We start from the raw sequence: 20,858 nt of genomic DNA on the forward strand, positions 1-20,858 counted from the left end.
AACAGGAGACACCACAGACCAGCCATATTATAGAACAGGAGACATCACAGAGCAGCCATATTATAGAACAGGAGACACCATAGAGCAGCCATATTATAGAACAGGAGACACCACAGAGCAGCCATATTATAGAACAGGAGACACCACAGAGCAGCCATATTATAGAACAGGAGAAACCACAGAACAGCCATATTATAGATCAGGAGACACCACAGAGCAGCCATATTATAGAACAGGAGACACCACAGAGCAGCCATATTATAGAACAGGAGACACCACAGAGCAGCCATATTATAGAACAGGAGACACCACAGAGCAGCCATATTATAGAACAGGAGACACCACAGAGCAGCCATATTATAGAACAGGAGACACCACAGAGCAGCCATATTATAGAACAGGGGACACCACAGACAAGCCATATTATAGAACAGGAGGCACCACAGAGCAGCCATATTATAGAACAGGGGGCACCACAGAGCAGCCATATTATAGAACAGGAGACACCACAGAGCAGCCATATTATAGAACAGGAGACACCACAGAGCAGCCATATTATAGAACAGGAGACACCATAGAGCAGCCATATTATAGAACAGGGGACACCACAGAGCAGCCATATTATAGAACAGGAGACACCACAGAACAGCCATATTATAGAACAGGGGACACCACAGACCAGCCATATTATAGAACAGGAGACAACACAGAACAGCCCTATTATAGAACAGGAGACACCACAGAGCAGCCATATTATAGAACAGGACACAACACAGAACAGCCATATTATAGAACAGGGGACACCACAGACCAGCCATATTATAGAACAGGAGACACCACAGAGCAGCCATATTATAGAACAGGAGACACCACAGAGCAGCCATATTATAGAACAGGGGACACCACAGACCAGCCATATTATAGAACAGGAGACAACACAGAACAGCCATATTATAGAACAGGAGACACCACAGAGCAGCCATATTATAGAACAGGAGACACCACAGAGCAGCCATATTATAGAACAGGAGACACCACAGAGCAGCCATATTATAGAACAGGAGACACCACAGAGCAGCCATATTATAGAACAGGAGACACCACAGAGCAGCCATATTATAGAACAGGGGACACCACAGACCAGCCATATTATAGAACAGGAGACAACACAGAACAGCCATATTATAGAACAGGAGACACCACAGAGCAGCCATATTATAGAACAGGAGACACCACAGAGCAGCCATATTATAGAACAGGAGACACCACAGAGCAGCCATATTATAGAACAGGGGACACCACAGACCAGCCATATTATAGATCAGGAGACACCACAGAGCAGCCATATTATAGAACAGGAGACACCACAGAACAGCCATATTATAGAACAGGAGACACCACAGAGCAGCCATATTATAGAACAGGAGACACCACAGAGCAGCCATATTATAGAACAGGAGACACCACAGAGCAGCCATATTATAGAACAGGAGACACCACAGAGCAGCCATATTATAGAACAGGGGACACCACAGACCAGCCATATTATAGATCAGGAGACACCACAGAGCAGCCATATTATAGAACAGGAGACACCACAGAACAGCCATATTATAGAACAGGAGACACCACAGAGCAGCCATATTATAGAACAGGAGACACCACAGAACAGCCATATTATAGAACAGGAGACACCACAGAGCAGCCATATTATAGAACAGGGGACACCACAGACCAGCCATATTATAGAACAGGAGACAACACAGAACAGCCATATTATAGAACAGGAGGCACCACAGAACAGCCATATTATAGAACAGGAGGCACCACAGAGCAGCCATATTATAGAACAGGAGACACCACAGAGCAGCCATATTATAGAACAGGAGACACCACAGAGCAGCCATATTATAGAACAGGAGACACCACAGACCAGCCATATTATAGAACAGGAGACACCACAGAGCAGCCATATTATAGAACAGGAGACACCACAGAGCAGCCATATTATAGAACAGGAGACACCACAGAGCAGCCATATTATAGAACAGGAGACACCACAGAGCAGCCATATTATAGAACAGGAGACACCACAGAACAGCCATATTATAGAACAGGAGACACCACAGAGCAGCCAAATTATAGAACAGGAGACACCACAGAGCAGCCATATTATAGAACAGGAGACACCACAGACCAGCCATATTATAGAACAGGAGACACCACAGAGCAGCCATATTATAGAACAGGAGACACCACAGAACAGCCATATTATAGAACAGGAGACACCACAGAGCAGCCAAATTATAGAACAGGAGACACCACAGAGCAGCCAAATTATAGAACAGGAGACACCACAGAGCAGCCATATTATAGAACAGGAGACACCACAGACCAGCCATATTATAGAACAGGAGACACCACAGAGCAGCCATATTATAGAACAGGAGACACCACAGACCAGCCATATTATATACCCATCAACCCCTCTTTGTGTCTGTCTGTCCTCCACAGGCAGTCATTATATATATCTGGGGACCCTAAGGAGTGCACATTTTGGTTGTTGCCCTAGCACTACACAGCTGATTCAAATAATCAAAGCTTGATGATGAGTTCATTATTTGAATCAGCTGTGTAGTACTAGGGCAAAAACCAAAACGTGCACCCCTTGGGAAACGCCGATACAGTGTATATACCCATCAATCTATCTGTCTGTCTGTCTGCCTGTCCAACCTGGCTATCAATTTGACCATCATACTGACTCTGAATGTCAGGTTCTGGAGGCCTATCAATGCACAAATTAAACACCAAACTACATACCCACACATCCATCCATCTGTCTGTTCAAACTATAATGATCTGCCTGTCACAGTCTGAACATCAAGTACTGCAGGTCTATCAAATTAAACATCAAACTAGATACCGCAATTGCGGCCCTTTTAGCCCAGCCCAGATGTTTCAGAATGCTTCATAGTATTTCATAATATCTAATCTAGTCTCCTGTCACCTGATTATATAAGGAACAAATACAAGGAGCCTGGAGAGCCTGACCCTGTATACACAAAGAATCCTTTCATCAGACCTAACGTTGCTCTTAATCTGTATCTCATAAAGGACGATGTTTGGGGGATTCATTCTTTGAAACGTTTAGAGTACATCTTCATCTCACTGAAGGAGATACATAAAAGGTGTCAGAACTGACACACTCCCTTCCAACCACAAAGCATGAGGTGTTCCTTTGATGTTGTCCTTCATATGATAAAAACGACTTTTAAGAGAAGGCTATAGCATGTCTAACAGTTAAGCAAACAAATGCGTCCTGTGTGTGTGTGCGCGCGTGTGTGTTCGTGCGGGCGTGCGTGTGAATGTGTGTGTGCGTGTTTGTTCATAGCCTACCTTGTAGAGTGCAGACATTGAAGCGGAGGCCACAACAAAGGTGATTCCCATGACAGAGTGGCTGTGGAAACCGTCAGCGTACGTCATCATCACAATGCCAGCGATGGCAAAGATGGCCGCTACGATCTGCACAGGGAAAAGTGGAGAGGACACGTTACAATATATACCACTTAGTAGGTTTCATAAGGAGTGGGGCAGTCCCACTGCTCACATGTTATTGGATCGGATAGTGTAGAAGGAGGAAGGGGAGGGTTAGGGTTGAACCGGGATGTGGACATGAAGCTAATATATAGTTAGGGTAATGGTTGAATTCTTTCACTTTGAATTCAATCTGGATATATTCATAGTGAAACTAGAAGTATGTCAACTGCAGTTAAATCTACCACAGATACATTTTCCTCCTGAGAAAGAAGAGTCACTGTTGACTTGACACACCAGGATCCACTTCTGATTTACTTTATACTTGGTCTGAGATCAGAGCATCAATCAGTAAGTGTGATGTGTCCCAAATGGCACCCTATTCCCCTGGGCCCTGGTCAAATGTAGTGCACTATAAAGGGAATAATTTGGAACACATCCTAAGACAGGTAGTAAAACCTGGAGCAGCCTTGAGCCCAGCGAGGGAGGTAAGTTATGGTCGGAGAACCTTACAGTAGCACTGAACAGGTTCACGCCCCAATGGCCTTGTGTGTGTCAGAGTGACAGGGTGTGTTTATATGTGTGTCCCTCTCTTTCACTCCCCTCTTCCTGTCCTCCAGCTGTTCCCCCTTCCTTTCCTCCAGCTGTTCCCCCTTCCTTTCCTCCAGCTGTTCCCCCTCCCTGTCCTCCAGCTGTACCCCCTCTCTTTCCTCCAGCCGTTCCCCCTCCCTGTCCTCCAGCTGTTCCCCCTCCCTGTCCTCCAGCTGTTCCCCCTTCCTTTCCTCCAGCTGTTCCCCCTTCCTTTCCTCCAGCTGTTCCCCCTCCCTGTCCTCCAGCTGTTCCCCCTCTCTTTCCTCCAGCCGTTCCCCCTCCCTTTCCTCCAGCCATTCCCCTCCCTGTCCTCCAGCCGTTTTCCCTCCATTTCCTCCAGCCGTTCCCCCTCCCTATCCTCCAGCCGTTCCCCCTCCCTTTCCTCCAGCTGTTCCCCCCTCCCTGTCCTCCAGCTTTTCCCCCTTCCTCTCCTCCAGCTGTTCCCCCTCCCTTTCCTCCAGCTGTTCCCCCCCTTTCCTGCAGCTGACACCCCTCCCTGTCCTCCAGCTGTTCCCCCTCCCTTTCCTCCAGATGTTCCCCCTCCCTTTCCTCCAGCTGTTCCCCCTCCCTTTCCTCCAGCTGTTCCCCCTCCCTGTCCTCCAGCTGTTCCCCCTCCCTTTCCTCCAGCTGTTCCCCCTCCCTTTCCTCCAGCTGTTCCCCCTCCCTGTCCTCCAGCTGTTCCCCCTTCCTTTCCTCCAGCTGTTCCCCCATCCCTGTCCCCCAGCTGTTCCCCCTCCCTGTCCTCCAGCTGTTCCCCCTCCCTGTCCTCCAGCTGTTCCCCCTATCTGTCCTCCAGCTGTTCCCTCTTCCTGTCCTCCAGCTGTTCCCCCTATCTGTCCTCCAGCTGTTCCCCCATCCCTGTCCTCCAGCTGTTCCCCCTCCCTGTCCTCCAGCTGTTCCCCCTCCCTTTCCTCCAGCCGGTCCCTCCCACAGTGATGTATGTTGCTGGTGTAATGGTGAACACAATGCAAACACACACAAGCACCTGCACAAACACAAACACAGTCCTGATAATCAGATACTATCTGGTCCAGGGCCCAGTGGCTTTCCAATCAGTAAAGACAGTCTCCACCACACAGGAAAGGAATGATGGGCTGTGTGTGTGTGTGTGTGTGTGTGAGTTGAATAGGGACTTGGCTTGGGCCAGCTGAGTGGAAGAGCACTGCATTAGAGAGGTGTCAGGAAGACAAACAAACCTGTGATTAAACATGATGCTTCATTTGTAAATCGGGAGGTGCCGGAATAAAAAGTGAGTGTGAGAGGGGGGTGACCTGGGTGGCTCTGAGGTCGTGAGAGGGGGGTGACCTGGGTGGCTCTGAGGTCGTGAGAGGGGGGTGACCTGGGTGGCTCTGAGGTCGTGAGAGGGGGGTGACCTGGGTGGCTCTGAGGTCGTGAGAGGGGGGTGACCTGGGGGGCTCTGTGGTCGTGAGAGGGGGGTGACCTGGGGGGCTTTGAGGTACTGGAACGCATAATAACATTTCTAAAAAGGTGCCAGATCCTGTTCCGGCAGGATGTGGCTCAAATTAAGCACTGGTTACACCTGGAAAGAGCCAAATTAACAGTAAACATTATACTCACAAAAGTTCCAAAAGAATAAAGACATTTAAAATATCATATTATGTGCAAATAGTTAAAGTACAAAATAAATAAACATAAATATGGGTTGTATTTACAGTGGTGTTTGTTCTTCACTGGTTGCCCTTACAGTTCACAAATCTTGCAGCTGTGATGGCACACTGTGGTATTTCACCCAGTAGATATGGGAGTTTATCAAAATTGGGTTTGTTTTCTAATTCTTTATGGGTCTGTGTAATCTGAGGGAAATATGTATCTCTAATATGGTCATACATTTGGCAGGAGGTTAGGAAGTGCAGCTCAGTTTCCACCTCATTTTGTGGGCAGTGTGCACATAGCCTGTCTTCTCTTGAAAGCCAGGTCTGCCTACAGCGGCCTTTCTCAATAGCAAGGCTATGCTCATAAGTCTGTACATTATCACAGCTTTCCTTAAGTTTGGGTCAGTCACAGTGGTCAGGTATTCTGCCACTGTGTACTCTCTGTTTAGGACCAAATACCATTGTCGTTTGCTCTGTTTTTTTGGTAATTATTTTCAATGTGTAATTATCTTTTTGTTTTCTCATGATTTGGTTGGGTCTACTTGTGTTGTTGTCCTGGGGCACTGTGGGGTCTGTTTGTGTTTGTGAACAGAGGCCCAGGACCAGCTTGCTTAGGGGACTCTTCTCCAGGTTCATCTCTCTGTAGGTGATGGCTTTGTTGTGGAAGGTTTGGGAATCACTTCCTTTTAGGTGGTTGTAGAATTTAATGGCTCTTTTCTGGATTTTGATAATTAGCGAGTATCGGCCTAATTCTGCTCTGCATGCATTATTTTGTGTTTTACGTTATTTTTACAGATATTTTTGCATAATTCTGCATGCAGAGTCTCAATTTGGTGTTTGTCCCATTTAGTGAATTATTGGTTGGTGAGCGGACCCCAGACCTCACAACCATAAAGGGCAATGGGTTCTATAACTGATTCAATTATTTTTTAGCAAGATCCTAATTGGTATGTCGAATTTTAGGTTCCTTTTGATGGCATAGAAGGCCCTTCTTGCCTTGTCTCTCAGAGCGTTCACAGCTTTGTGGAAGTTACCTGTGGCGCTGATGTTTAGGCTGAGGTATGTGTAGTTTTTTTGTGTGCTCTAAGACAACGGTGTCTAGATGGAATTTGTATTGGTGGTCCTGGCAACTGGACCTTTTTTGGAACACCATTATCTTTGTCTTACTGAGATTTACTGTCAGGGCCCAGGTCTGGGAGAATCTGTGCAGAAGATCTAGGTGCTGCTGTAGGCCCTCCTTGGTTGGTGACAGAAGCACCAGATCATCAGCAAACAGTAGACATTCGACTTCAGATTCTAGTAGGGTGAGGCCGGGTGCTGCAGACTGTTCTAGTGGCCTCGCCAATTCGTTTATATATCACCCTCTTTCTCCCTCTCTCTCTCTTTCTGCATTGCAGGCTGCCTGCCTGTCAGTCACCTCTTTAGCTACATAAAATATAGAATGACCTGCCAGTTCAACCCATTACGCAACGTTGACTTGAATGGGGATGTCCATTCTCTAGGAACGCCAGCTATGTCAGTCACATAGAAATATAATTACTAGAAGATATAACGCACCTCATACCATGGCAATCTGACTGGAACACTCATGGGTATACTCAATATAGCTGACATGGTAATTTATGTATTTCTATGGTCAGTCACCTTTCTACCGAGATTAGTTTCTCTGAGAAGCCTGCTGCTTTGCTGCATGGGTTTCTGGGACATGGACCCTTTTGTTTTCCTTTCTCACACACTGCTGTGTCAGCAAACCCAAGGTCAGGGAATGGGGAAATGGACCAAGACTGGGTCTGTGCTCTGGGTTTGAGGCAGTCTCTCACTCACACTCCCACCACTCCACCACAACACTAGGCCACACTCGCAGAAGAGGTTTCTAACCCCAAGGGTCTTTCCGAGTTTAATAAAGGTGAAATGAAAATACAAAACTCCAGCGGAGAAATTTGTGTGTGACTGATTGGGTTAGAACCTGGGTGGGTCTCGTGTGCCTCAAGGGAGGCTGTGCTACCTTGCTGAGCTAAAGCCTAGGCAAGGTTACTCTCACACCTCTCCATAACAACATAAAACTACAGGAGGGAGATACAGGACTCGGAGATACACTCAGAGATATAACTGCCAAAATAATGGAAACACTTGAGTAAATGAGGGATACAAAGTATATTGAAAGCAGGTGCTTCCACACAGGTGTGGTTCCTGAGTTAATTAAGCAATTAACATCCCATCATGCTTAGGGTCATGTGTAAAAATGCTGGGCAGGCCATTATTTTGGCCATTATTTTGGCTACCATGGCTATGCCCCCATAGGATGACAATGCCACCATCCACAGGGCACGAGTGGTCACTGAATGGTGAACATGAAAACGATGTAAACCATATGTCATGGCCGTCTCAGTCACCAGTTCTCAACCCAATTGAACACTTATGGGAGATTCTGGAGCCGCGCCTGAGACAGTGTTTTCCACCATCAACAAATCACCAAATTATGTAATTTCTCGTGGAAGAATGGTGTCGGATACCTCCAATAGAGTTCCAGACACTTGTAGAATCTGTGCCAAAGCACATTGAAGCTGTTCTGGCTCGTGGCGGCCCAACACCCTATTAAGACACTTTATGTTGGTGTTTCCTTTATTTTGGCAGATACCTGTACATACAGTTCATTCGGAAAGTATTCAGACCCCATGACTGTTTTCCACATTTTGTTACGTTACAGCCTTATTCGCAATGCAATAAATGCAATTAGACATGTCTATGTGTAGATTTGAATTCAGGCTGTAACACAACAAAATGTAGAGTAAGTCAAGGGGTATAAATACTTTCTGAAGGCGCTGTACGTACAGAATGGGAGAGATGCCATCCCTTATATAGCATCTCCTACTGACAGCTATCCACCCACCTCACCCAGGAAATAGCCCTGGGGCCCCGAGCCATCTGCAAGCTAAGTACCAGAACACTGCCATACTTCAGAGGGATGATCTGACTCTCCCCAGCCTCTCCCCCTCGTACCCTCTCCCCTTCTCTCTCCCTCACTCTTCATTTCATTTGAAGGAAAGCCCATCCATGATCCTCTGCATTACTGCAGACATCAAAACACTGCAATATCCATCACCAGTCAGAGAGAGAGAGAGAGTGAGAGTGAGAGTTAGAGAGAGAGAGGGAGAGAGGAGGGAGAGAGAGAGAATTAGAGGGAGAGAGAATTAGAGAGAGAGTAGGGATGAGGGAGAGAGGAGGGAGGAGGGAGAGGAGACAGGAGAGAGATGGGGGAGAGAGAGAGAGAGAGAAAGAAATAGGAGGATTACTCAGAGCTTTCATCACAGACAGGGGTAGTGAGGGATAATTACATTTTTTACATTTTAGTCATTTAGCAGACGCTCTTATCCAGAGCGACTTACAGGAGCAATTAGGGTTAAGTGCCTTGCTTAAGGGCACATCGACAGATTTTTCACCTAGTCAGCTTGGGGATTAGAACCAGCAACCTTTCGGTTACTGGCACAACGCTCTTACCCACTAAGCTACCTGCCGCCCCAATAATGACGGGAGGGAGAGAGAGAGAGAGCGAGGGAGACATTCAGATGAGCTGTTTTCCTTCCAGACCTTCCCTCTAGTTATTCACACATACAGTACATACACACATTCATTCATTTATCCGGATTAGTCACAGTGAGATAAAATGTATTTTGCAAGAGAGACCTGAACTTCTCAGAATAGGAGGGCTGATCTAGGATCAGTTTGACCTTTGAGATCATAATGAATATGATTATATGGACAGGGGGACCTGATGCTAAATCAGCCTTTCTACTCTGAGGCACTTTTTGAATAAGGGGACTGCATGGGACCTAGTTTGGGAGTTCTAAATCTAGGCTACAGGTTCATCAAGACAGGACTGTGCGGGACACATTTTTTGGTACCGTGACTTTTTGTCTGGGCTGCTTCAAATGAGTTTGAGCCCGCTCCCACGAGATTTCATACCGCGCCCACAGGTTTTTTTTGCCGACATCCCACCTGCTCCCGCCAGATCTCTTCCAGCTCCTGCCCAGTCCCACAACGTTAAAATTACACATCTTCAAAACCACCATTTTATGCATTATATTGTGCAATGAATGCATAATTTCATAAGACATTTGCTGGTTGGAATAAAGTCATTTTATTAAAACAAACTCCAGTGTAAACAAACTCATTTGAAGTAGCCCAGACAAAAAGTCACTTAGAAAATGTGGGTCATCTCAACTCTAACTAAGAGAAGGGAAAGGCTATTAATAGGCTGACTATTGCCCAGTCATATTACCATTATTTCATTACCTTTAGAAAAGGATTAATAACATACTTTCCAGTGAGAAATGCAAGCTGATAATTGCTTACACAAACTAAATGACATGGAGAATTGTCTTTTCCGCCACTGTTTGAAGCATCCGTGCGAGCCGGTTGTGTCAGCCCCAGTTGGAGGGGGGGGGGGGACACAAGCAGCCAGAATGACAGAGAGGGATTCATGTGATAGATAAGTGGTTTTATAACCAATTCGCAACACATTTAAAATGGCGATACAACCATTATACAATCATTTGCGGGTGTAAAATAATATTTTCGTCCTGAATGTGTCTTTCTGACCGCCCGGTGCCCGCCTGCAGCGTGAACCATTCCGACCGCGCCGCACACTTCTCTGTCGGGTCCCACTGGCGACCCGGGAATCCCGCTCTACATCAACACTCATTTCTGTCTTCTCTATCTCTCTGAGAGCAAACTGTTCCAGTTCAGAAGAGGATCATATATAAATAATGTCATTACAAGGACACAGCTAGCTGCAACCTGTTGTTGGCTAATTACCATTGCCCCTTAGCAAGCACCAGTTAGCCTTGAGCTAGCCTCGAGCCAGGCCCATCTCCCGGCTATCTACCTCTCTGTCAACCGGACGGGACCTCCTAGTGTTGACACTGAGCCCCGCCGATCCAACACGACTGGTTTGCCGACGAAATCGTCTGATGTGGTTTTAACAGGCTTCCCGTTACGACGTCGACCACGAAGATCCATCTGCTAGCCCCGGCCCGCTAGCACACGCAAACTACAACTGTGCTTCCTGCTAGCCTGTGCTGTAGCACCAATTTCAAACTGCTCTCGGACTCACATATTGCTGTTCACTGGACCTTATGATCACTCAGCTGCACAGCTGATGTCTGCTGGACTGTTCCTTTACACGGTACCCTGTCCTGTTTATTCTGTTTAGCCTCAGCCCAAACTTTATCGCCATTACCAGTTGTTGTCTTAGCTCTCTTTAATAACACCTGTGATTGCTTTATGCCTCTCTCCCATGTCAATATGCCTTGCTTATTGCTGTTCCAGCTAGTTCTTATTATACAATTTCACTGTAGAAACCCAAGTCCCTCTCAAACTGCCTCAAATAGTTCCTTTGTTCCACCCCCCATACACGCCGAGACCGGCTCAATCCGTGCCTCCAGTGATGCTATCTCTTTCATTGTTACCCAACGCTTAGGTTTACCTCAACTGTACTAATATCCTTCCATATCCTTTTCTGTACAGAATGCCCTGAATCTTTTCTACAACGCCCGGAAATCTGCCCCCTTTATTCTCTGTACCCAACGCACTAGAAGACCAGTTCTTAAAGCCTTTAGCCGTATCCTTATTCTACTCCTCCTCTGTTCCTCTGGTGATGTAGAGGCTAACCCAGGCCCTGCAGCCCCCAGTATCCCTCCTACTCCCCAGGAGCTATCATTTGTTGACTTCTGTAACCGTAAAAGCCTTGGTTTTCTGCATGTTCATATCAGAAGTCTCCTTCCTAAGTTTGAGTTATTCACTGCGTTAGCACACTACGCCAATCCTGATGTTCAAAAATTCTGAAATTTCCATCCCCAACTATAACATTTTACGTCTAGATAGAACTGCCAATGGGGGTGGAGTTGCAATCTACTGTAGAGATAGCCTGCAGAGCTCTATCATACTATCCAGGTCTGTGCCCAAACAGTTTGAGCTTCTACTTCTAAAAATCCACCTTTCCAGAAATAAGTCTCTCACTGTTGCCGCTTGCTAGAGACCCCCCTCAGCCCCCAGCTGTGCCCTGGACACCATATGTGAATTGATTGCCCCCCATTTATCCTCAGAGTTCGTACTGCTTGGTGACCTAAATTGGGATATGCTTAACACCCCGGCCATCCTACAATCTAAACTAGATGCCCTCAATCTCACACAAATTATCAACAAACCTACCAGGTACAAACCTAAATCCGTAAACATGGGCACCCTCATAGATATCATCCTGACTAACTTACCCTCTAAATACACCTCCGCTGTCTTCAACCAGGATCTCAGCAATCACTGCCTTATTGCCTGCGTCCGTAACGGGTCCGCGGTCAAACGACCACCCCTCATCACTGTCAAACGATCCCTAAAACACTTTAGCGAGCAAGCCTTCCTAATTGACCTGGCCCAGGTATCCTGGATGGATATAGATCTCATTCCGTCAGTAGAGGATGCCTGGTTGTTCTTTAAAAGTAATTTCCTCTCAATCTTAAATAAACATGCCCCATTCAAAAAATACAGAACTAAGAACAGATATAGCCCCTGGTTCTCCTCAGACTTGACTGCCCTTGACCAGCACAAAAACATCCTGTGGCGTACTGCATTAGCATCAAATAGCCCCCGCGATATGCAACTTTTCAGGGAAGTTAGGAACCAATATACACAAGCAGTTAGGAAAGCAAAGGCTAACTTTTTCAAACAGAAATTTGCATCCTGTAGCACTAACTCCAAAAAGTTTTGGGACACTGTAAAGTCCATGGAGAATAAGAGCACTTCCTCCCAGCTGCCCACTGCACTGAGGCTAGGAAACACTATCACCACCGATAAATCTACAATAATCGAGAATTTCAACAAGCATTTTGCTACGGCTGGCCATGCTTTCCACCTGGCTACCACTACCCCGGCCACCAGCTCTGCACCCTCCGCTGCAACTTGCCATGCCCCCCCCCCCCCCCCCCCCCGCTTCTCCTTCACACAAATCCAGACAGCTGATGTTCTGAAAGAGCTGCAAAATCTGGACCCCTACAAATCATCTGTGCTAGACAATCTGGACCCTTTCTTTCTAAAACTAGACGCCGAAATTGTCGCAATCCCTATTAATAGCCTGTTCAACCTCTCTTTCGTAACGTCTGAGATCCCCAGAGATTGGAAAGCTGCCGCGGTCATCCCCCTCTTCAAAGGGGGTGACACTCTAGATCCAAACTGTTACAGACCTATATCCATCCTGCCCTGCCTTTCGAAAGTTTTTGAAAGCCAAGTTATCAAACAGATCACCGACCATTTCGTATCCCACCGTACCTTCTCCGCTATGCAATCCGGTTTCCGAGCTGGTCATGGGTGCACTTCAGCCACGCTCAAGGTCCTAAACGATATTATAACCGCGATCGATAACAGACAGTACTGTGCAGCCGTCTTCATCGACCTGGCCAAGGCTTTCGACTCTAAAACTAAATGCATGCTCCTCAATCGAACGCTGCTTGCACCCGCCCACCCAACTAGAATCACTACTCTCGACGGGTCTGACCTAGAGTATGTGGACAACTACAAATACCTAGGTGTCTGGTTAGACTGTAAACTCTCCTTCCAGACTCACATTAAGAATCTCCAATCCAAAGTTAAATCTAGAATTGGCTTCCTATTTCGCAACAAAGCCTCCTTCACTCATGCTGCCAAACATGCCCTCGTAAAACTGATTATCCTACCGATCCTTGACTTCGGCGATGTCATTTACAAAATAGCCTCCAACACTCTACTCAGCAAATTGGATGTAGTCTATCCCAGTGCCATCCGTTTTGTCTCCAAAGCCCCATACACTACACACCACTGTGACCTGTACGCTCTTGTTGGCTGGTCCTCACTACATAATCGTCGCCAAACCCACTGGCTCCAGGCCATCTATAAATCACTGCTAGGCAAATCCCCGCCTTATCTTAGCTCATCTTAGCCCATCTGAAATTAGCCCACCCAACTACCTCATCCCTATATTGTTATTTATTTTGCTCATTTGCACCCCAGTATCTCTATTTGCACATCATCTCTTGCACATCTATCATTCCAGTGTTAATACTAATTGTAATTATTTTGCACTATAGCCTATTTATTGCCTTACCTCCATACTTACTACATTCGCACACACTGTATATATATTTTCTGTTGTATTTTTGACTTTATGTTTTGTTTACCCCATATGTAACTCTGTGTTGTTGTTTTTATTGCACTGCTTTGCTTTATCTTGGCCAGGTCGCAGTTGTAAATGAGAACTTGTTCTCAACTGCCTTACCTGGTTAAATAAAGGTGAAATAAAATAAAAAATAAAAATAAAAATAAAACACTTCAGTTTCCACATTAGGCTTTTCAGTACCGCTGTAGAGAGAAGGACACACTTCAGTTTCCACATTAGGCTTTTCAGTACCGCTGTAGAGAGAAGGACACACTTCAGTTTCCACATTAGGCTTTTCAGTACCGCTGTAGAGAGAAGGACACACTTCAGTTTCCACATTAGGTTTTTCGGTACCGCTGTAGAGAGAAGGGAACTCTCAGCCAGCCAGGACATCCTTAGCTTGGTTCTATCCAGCAACTTACTTATAGTTACTTTTCAGAATACCTTTGGTGCAGCAAGGTACATTGTTAATTTGACAAACTCTCTCGCAGAGTGACGCCAAGGTCCAAGTTCATTAACAATCATCTAACAATAACCCTTAATGAAATATCCCCCAGCCCTGACGGAGCAGTTACATCCACTTGAAAGCAAATGTTTTTTTCTGCACTGCAGTACAGGTTATCTTCTGAATGCCCAAAACTTGATTGAGTTTACCTGGCTTAATGGAATAGTTCCAAAACTGTAAACAGTATTTAAAATACTTAAAATAGTTTTTGAACCGAGGCCTGCTCTCCATGCCCTCAACTCTGAACCGAGGCCTGCTCTCCATGCCCTCAACTCTGAACCGAGGCCTGCTCTCCATGCCCTCAACTCTGAACCCAGGTCTGCTCTCCATGCCCTCAACTCTGAACGCAGGTCTGCTCTCCATGCCCTCAACTCTGAACCCAGGTCTGCTCTCCATGCCCTCAACTCTTCTGAAACCAGGTCTGCTCTCCATGCCCTCAACTCTGAACCCAGGTCTGCTCTCCATGCCCTCAACTCTTCTGAACCCAGGTCTGCTCTCCATGCCCTCAACTCTGAACCCAGGTCTGCTCTCCATGCCCTCAACTCTGAACGCAGGTCTGCTCTCCATGCCCTCAACTCTGAACCCAGGCCTGCTCTCCATGCCCTCAACTCTGAACCGAGGCCTGCTCTCCATGCCCTCAACTCTGAACCCAGGTCTGCTCTCCATGCCCTCAACTCTGAACCCAGGTCTGCTCTCCATGCCCTCAACTCTTCTGAACGCAGGTCTGCTCTCCATGCCCTCAACTCTTCTGAACCCAGGTCTGCTCTCCATGCCCTCAACTCTGAACCCAGGCCTGCTCTCCATGCCCTCAACTCTTCTGAATCCAGGTCTGCTCTCCATGCCCTCAACTCTTCTGAACCCAGGTCTGCTCTCCATGCCCTCAACTCTGAACCCAGGTCTGCTCTCCATGCCCTCAACTCTTCTTACTGAATCCTCTTCATTCCTTTGGGGAACACAGGGCTCCAGAACAGAGAAGGTTTAGGTTGCGTCTCAAATGGCAACCTATTTCCTATGTAGTACTACCTTTGACCAGGGCACATATCACTCTGGTCAAAAGTAGTGTACTATAAAGGAAATAGGTTGCCATTTGTGATGCAAACTAGGCTCCAACAAAGAGAGGTTTTAATAGAAAGGAAGTGTCAGAGTCTGGGAGGCAGGGAGCAATTAGCCCCTGGTTCATCCAGGTTAAAGCCCACTAGAACAGGGAATCAGGGACACACAGTTAATTACTGTCTGCTCTAACTTAATTAGGTAGGACCTATCTAGTTCAACTGAAACTGAGTCTGTGGTCATAATTAGGTAGGACCTATCTAGTTCAACTGAAACTGAGTCTGTGGTCATAATTAGGTAGGACCTAGCTAGTTCAACTGAGACTGAGTCTGTGGTCATAATTAGGTAGGCCCTAGCTAGTTCAACTGAAACTGAGTCTGTGGTCTTAATTAGGTAGGACCTAGCTAGTTCAACTGAAACTGAGTCTGTGGTCATAATTAGGTAGGACCTAGCTAGTTCAACTGAAACTGAGTCTGTGGTCATAATTAGGTAGGACCTAGCTAGTTCAACTGAAACTGAGTCTGTGGTCATAATTAGGTAGGACCTAGCTAGTTCAACTGAAACTGAGTCTGTGGTCATAATTAGGTAGGACCTAGCTAGTTCAACTGAAACTGAGTCTGTGGTCATAATTAGGTAGGACCTAGCTAGTTCAACTGAAACTGAGTCTGTGGTCTTAATTAGGTAGGACCTAGCTAGTTCAACTGAAACTGAGTCTGTGGTCTTAATTAGGTAGGACCTAGCTAGTTCAACTGAAACTGAGTCTGTGGTCTTAATTAGGTAGGACCTAGCTAGTTCAACTGAGACTGAGTCAATGTTCTACAAGATAAAGAAAGGGGACGTTTTTATCTACCCATGAAATGAACTCTCATCTACTCATACCTGGAGGAATCTCCAGTCAGAATGCTATCTCTCTTCGTAGGTTCCCAGGACATCTCCTGACAGACTTTGTGCGTTAAACACACATACACACACACACACACACACACAGACCCACACGCAGAGTAACTCACCCTGACGCCCATGAAGCGGTCTCTCAGTACGATCCAGGAGAGAAGGAATACGAAGGCCTTGTTGCAGCAGAACAGAGCTGACACGTCTGTAGTGTTGATCTTCCTCAGGGCCTGCGTTAGAGAGATCAAATGCCACACCTTAAAATGACCCACTTCGCCCAATTGCTCGATTTTCGGTGGCGTAGTCGGCTAAGATGTTGTCACGTGTGTTTTTGAAGCAGAGGGTCAATAGAGTCCAGTAAGGGGACAGGGACGGTGAAGGAAGCTATACTGCTAAGCACAGCGACGCCTGTTACACCTGCAGTCACTATACAATACTGTCACAGTCCCTAACCTGACACACACACACACACATCCCAGGTTGAGGGGAAAGCAGCACAGTACCTGTAGGTACAGATAGTTGGTGAGGATCCACAGCAAGCCGAACGGAGCCACCTTACTGAAGAACACCTTGGCTGTCAGTCCGTCGTCCCCGAAGAACCGACAACACTCCCTATAGAGGAACACACACAGATGATCACACACAGGCATGCATGCACGCACACACATACACACACACACACACAAAGGTGCACGCACAGGTACACGTACATTTAAACACACACAAACACAGAATCACATGTTAGTGTTAGTATACATAGTATATGATAGTGATGGGGGGAACCGATACAGTTACTTATCACAATATTATTTTGGACGATATTATATTGATACTTAGACTTTTTTTTTTACATCGATATGTAAAAAAAAAATACATATATACAGTATATATATATATCTATAATTATACTGTACAGTGCATTCTGAAATTTTGTTACAGCCTCATCAAAAATTGCCTCATCAATCTACACACAATACCCCATAATGACAAAGCAAAAACAGGTTATTAGACATTTTTGCAAATGTATTACAAATAAAAAACTTAAATATCACATTTACATAAGTATTCAGACCCTTTACTCAGTACTTTGTTGAAGCACCTTTGGCAGCGATTACAGCCTCGAGTCTTCTTGGGTATGACGCTACTAGCTTGGCAGATCTGTATTTGAGAAGTTTCTTCCATTCTTCTCTGCATATCCTCTCAAGCTCTGTCATGTTGGATGGGGAGCGTCGCTGCACAGCTATTTTCAGGTCTCTCCAGAGATGTTCGATTGGGTTCAAGTCCGGGGTCTGGCTGGGCCATTCAAGGACATTCAGAGACTTGTCCCGAAGCCACTCCTGTGTTGTCTTAGCTGTGTGCTTAGGGTCATTGTCTGTTGGAAGGTGAACCTTCGCCCCAGTCTGAGGCCCTGGGCGCTCTGGAGCAAGTGTTTATCAAGGATCTCTAAAACCTAAGCCCTGGACTTCAGCCTGGAACTAAACTCAAGCACCAGATTAAGGCCGGGATTCAATCTGTTTTCATGTTGTCAACAATGCAGCTTTTAAAGACAATTTCCGATTGAGCCATCATATGCAGCGTTTTCCGTGAATGGGATGTCCGTAAATATGGAACATTGCCTTCAAAAGCCACATTGTCGACAACCTGCAATCATATTGAATCCCGATGACAACTGCGATTGGCGTCTGCCATATTGTCATGTATCTGTTATGTAATGTGGACTGGTGCCAGCTCTTCCACCCACTGTGTGGAGTAACACATGCTAGGGCAGGGCTGCTTTAGGCCAGGAGAGGAGAGTCTGGGAGAGGAGAGGAGAGGAGAGAGCATCTGGCAGCTTCACTGAAGTCTCTCCTCATCTCCCACAAAGCAGTGCATTCCACATTTCAGCCTCGCTAAAGCTGCTCTCCAGCCCCTGCATTTTCCAGGAGATCTGTCACGGTTTCGGACGAGGCTGCTCCTCCTCCTGGTTCAGGCAGGCTTCGGCGGTCGTCGTCCCCGGAGTACTAGCTGCCACCGATCTATGTTTCATGTTCGTTTGGTTTTGTCTTGATGTTGTACACCTGTGTCTCGTTAGTCCTCGTTAGTGTCCTATTTAGTTCTCGTTGTGTGCGTTTGTCTTTGTGTGTGATTGCTCTTCTGTTTCGTGTTGGAGCTACGTACTTCCCTCCAGTGTTTTGGAGAGGTTTTTCACACATGTTAGTGCGCCGTTTGTTTGACGCCTGTGTGCGCCGTTATTTAGTCTTTGGGCTTATAGTGCTTATTTTCTACGTGAATATTGCACTAAAGTCTTTTGGACTGAGCTTCTGCGTCCTGCGCTTGATTCATGCACCACACCCACCTTCAGCACCCCTTGACAGAATCACACACCAAAATGGAATCAGCAGGATCTGCAGTTACGCCTGAGTCGCTCGAGGAGCATGTTCGCGGCCAAGATGACCAGATACGACAACTGGGGACCGCTCTACAGGACGTCATCAACACCCTGCACCGATGGGAGGCCAGCGGGGTACCCACACCTCCACCTACCCTGCCAACCCCATCGGCCGGTCCACCAGTCCCAGGTCCGGAACCCAGGGGGATTCGGCTCTCGCTCCCGAGGGCGTATGACGGAACAGCTGCCGGGTGTCAGGGGTTCCTCCTGCAGGTGGAGCTCTACCTGGCCACTGTACACCCGGTGCCCTCGGGACACGAGAGCGTTTCCGCCCTCATCTCCTGTCTCACGGGCAAGGCGTTGGAGTGGGCTAACGCCGAGTGGAGGAAGAAGGACGCCAACACCATCTCCTACGCCGAGTTCTCCCGCCGCTTCAAGGCCGTGTTCGACCATCCACCTGAGGGCAAAGCGGCGGGGGAGCGTCTAGTCCACCTGAGACAGGGGAGGAGGAGCGCACAGGCGTTTGCTCTAGAGTTCCGGACTCTAGCGGCGGACGCAGGGTGGAATGAACGGGCCCTCATCGACCATTTTCGATGTAGCCTACGGGAGGACGTTCAACGTGAGTTGGCCTGCAGAGATACCCATCTCACCTTCGACCAGTTGGTCGATATGTCCATCCGTCTGGACACCCTGCTGGCCACCCGTGGACGTCCCGAGGGGGGTCCGTCCATTCCGCCCTCCGGCACCTCCGAGCCGAGCCCTATGGAGCTCGGGGGTGCCAGCGCTAGAGAAAGGAGGAGGAGGAGCCCGAGGGGGCCTGTCTCCTGCACCAAGTGCGGTCATGGAGGGCACACTGCGGCCAGGTGCTGGGGAGGGTTCTCCGGGGGAGAAGACAACAGGCCACGCACTGGGGGGGCCTCCCAGGTGAGTAGACGTCCCACTTACCCAGAGCTTTCTGTTGCGCACTTTTGTATACCTGTGTGTTTTCCACAGGTTGCACCTCATTCCCAGCATAAGGCGCTAGTAGATTCAGGCGCAGCTGGGAATTTTGTTGATCGGAAGTTTTGTTTAGATTTAGGGATCCCTCTCCTACCTGTTGACAAACCTTTTCCTGTTCATGCCTTAGATAGCCGCCCGTTGGGGTCGGGGTTGATTAGGGAGATCACAGCACCACTTAGGATGTGTGCGCAGGGGGGTCATGAAGAGACTATCCAGCTGTATCTGATCGACTCTCCTGCGTACCCAGTGGTGCTGGGAATCCCCTGGTTAAGCACCCATAACCCTGCTATTTCGTGGCAACAGAGGGCTCTCGATGGGTGGTCTGCTCAGTGCGAGGGGCGATGTCTGGGTGTTTCCGTGGGGGCGACTTCGGTGGAAAGTCCAAACCAAGTGCCCGCACTGCACATTCTGCCTGAATATGGGGATTTAGCTCTCGTGTTTAGTAAAACTAGGGCGACGCAGTTGCCTCCTCATAGACAGGGGGATTGTGCGATTGATCTCCAGGCAGGAGCAGCGCTCCCACGGAGCCACGTGTATCCTTTGTCTCAAGAGGAGAGAAAAGCTATGGAGACTTACATAGCCGAATCTTTGAGACAGGGATACATTCGGCCCTCCACTTCTCCCGCCTCCTCGAGTTTCTTTTTTGTGAAGAAGAAAGATGGAGGGTTGCGCCCGTGCATTGATTACCGTGGTCTCAATCAGATTACTGTGAAATACAGTTATCCACTCCCTCTGATTGCGACCATGATAGAGTCATTGCATGGAGCGTGGTCTTTCACAAAATTGGATCTCAGGAGCGCGTATAACTTGGTGCGCATTAGGGAGGGCGACGAATGGAAGACAGCGTTTAGTACCACGTCAGGTCATTTCGAATTTCTCGTCATGCCATATGGGTTGATGAATGCTCCATCAGTCTTCCAATCCTTCGTAGATGACATTTTCCGGGATATGCAGGGACAAGGGGTGGTCGTGTACATTGATGACATTCTGGTGTACTCGTCTACCCGAGCCGAGCATATAACCCTGGTGCGTCGTGTATTGAGGAGACTGTTGGAGCACGACCTATATGTCAAGGCAGAGAAATGTCTGTTTTTCCAGGAGTCGGTCTCCTTTTTGGGTTATCGG

The 20,858-nt window shown here is 47.4% G+C and overlaps 1 protein-coding gene across 1 annotated transcript in view; it reads right to left on the minus strand.

Moving 5' to 3' along the window:
- Positions 1–20,858, minus strand: part of LOC311118417 (solute carrier family 35 member F3-like) — a gene marked incomplete at its 3' end in the record, with an annotated part of 64,725 nt that overhangs the window by 2,709 nt on the left and 41,158 nt on the right. The window contains exons 4-6 of the mRNA XM_084193219.1: positions 16,870–16,978; positions 16,486–16,596; positions 3,397–3,522 (exon numbers count right to left, since the gene is read on the minus strand). Coding sequence (XP_084049345.1) covers positions 3,397–3,522; positions 16,486–16,596; positions 16,870–16,978 — 346 coding nt within the window. The remainder of the gene's footprint in view (positions 1–3,396; positions 3,523–16,485; positions 16,597–16,869; positions 16,979–20,858) is intronic.

The sequence above is a fragment of the Coregonus lavaretus genome, assembly GCF_964263955.1.
Source record: "Coregonus lavaretus genome assembly, contig: HAP1_SCAFFOLD_1328, whole genome shotgun sequence".
Taxonomy (NCBI): domain Eukaryota; kingdom Metazoa; phylum Chordata; class Actinopteri; order Salmoniformes; family Salmonidae; genus Coregonus; species Coregonus lavaretus.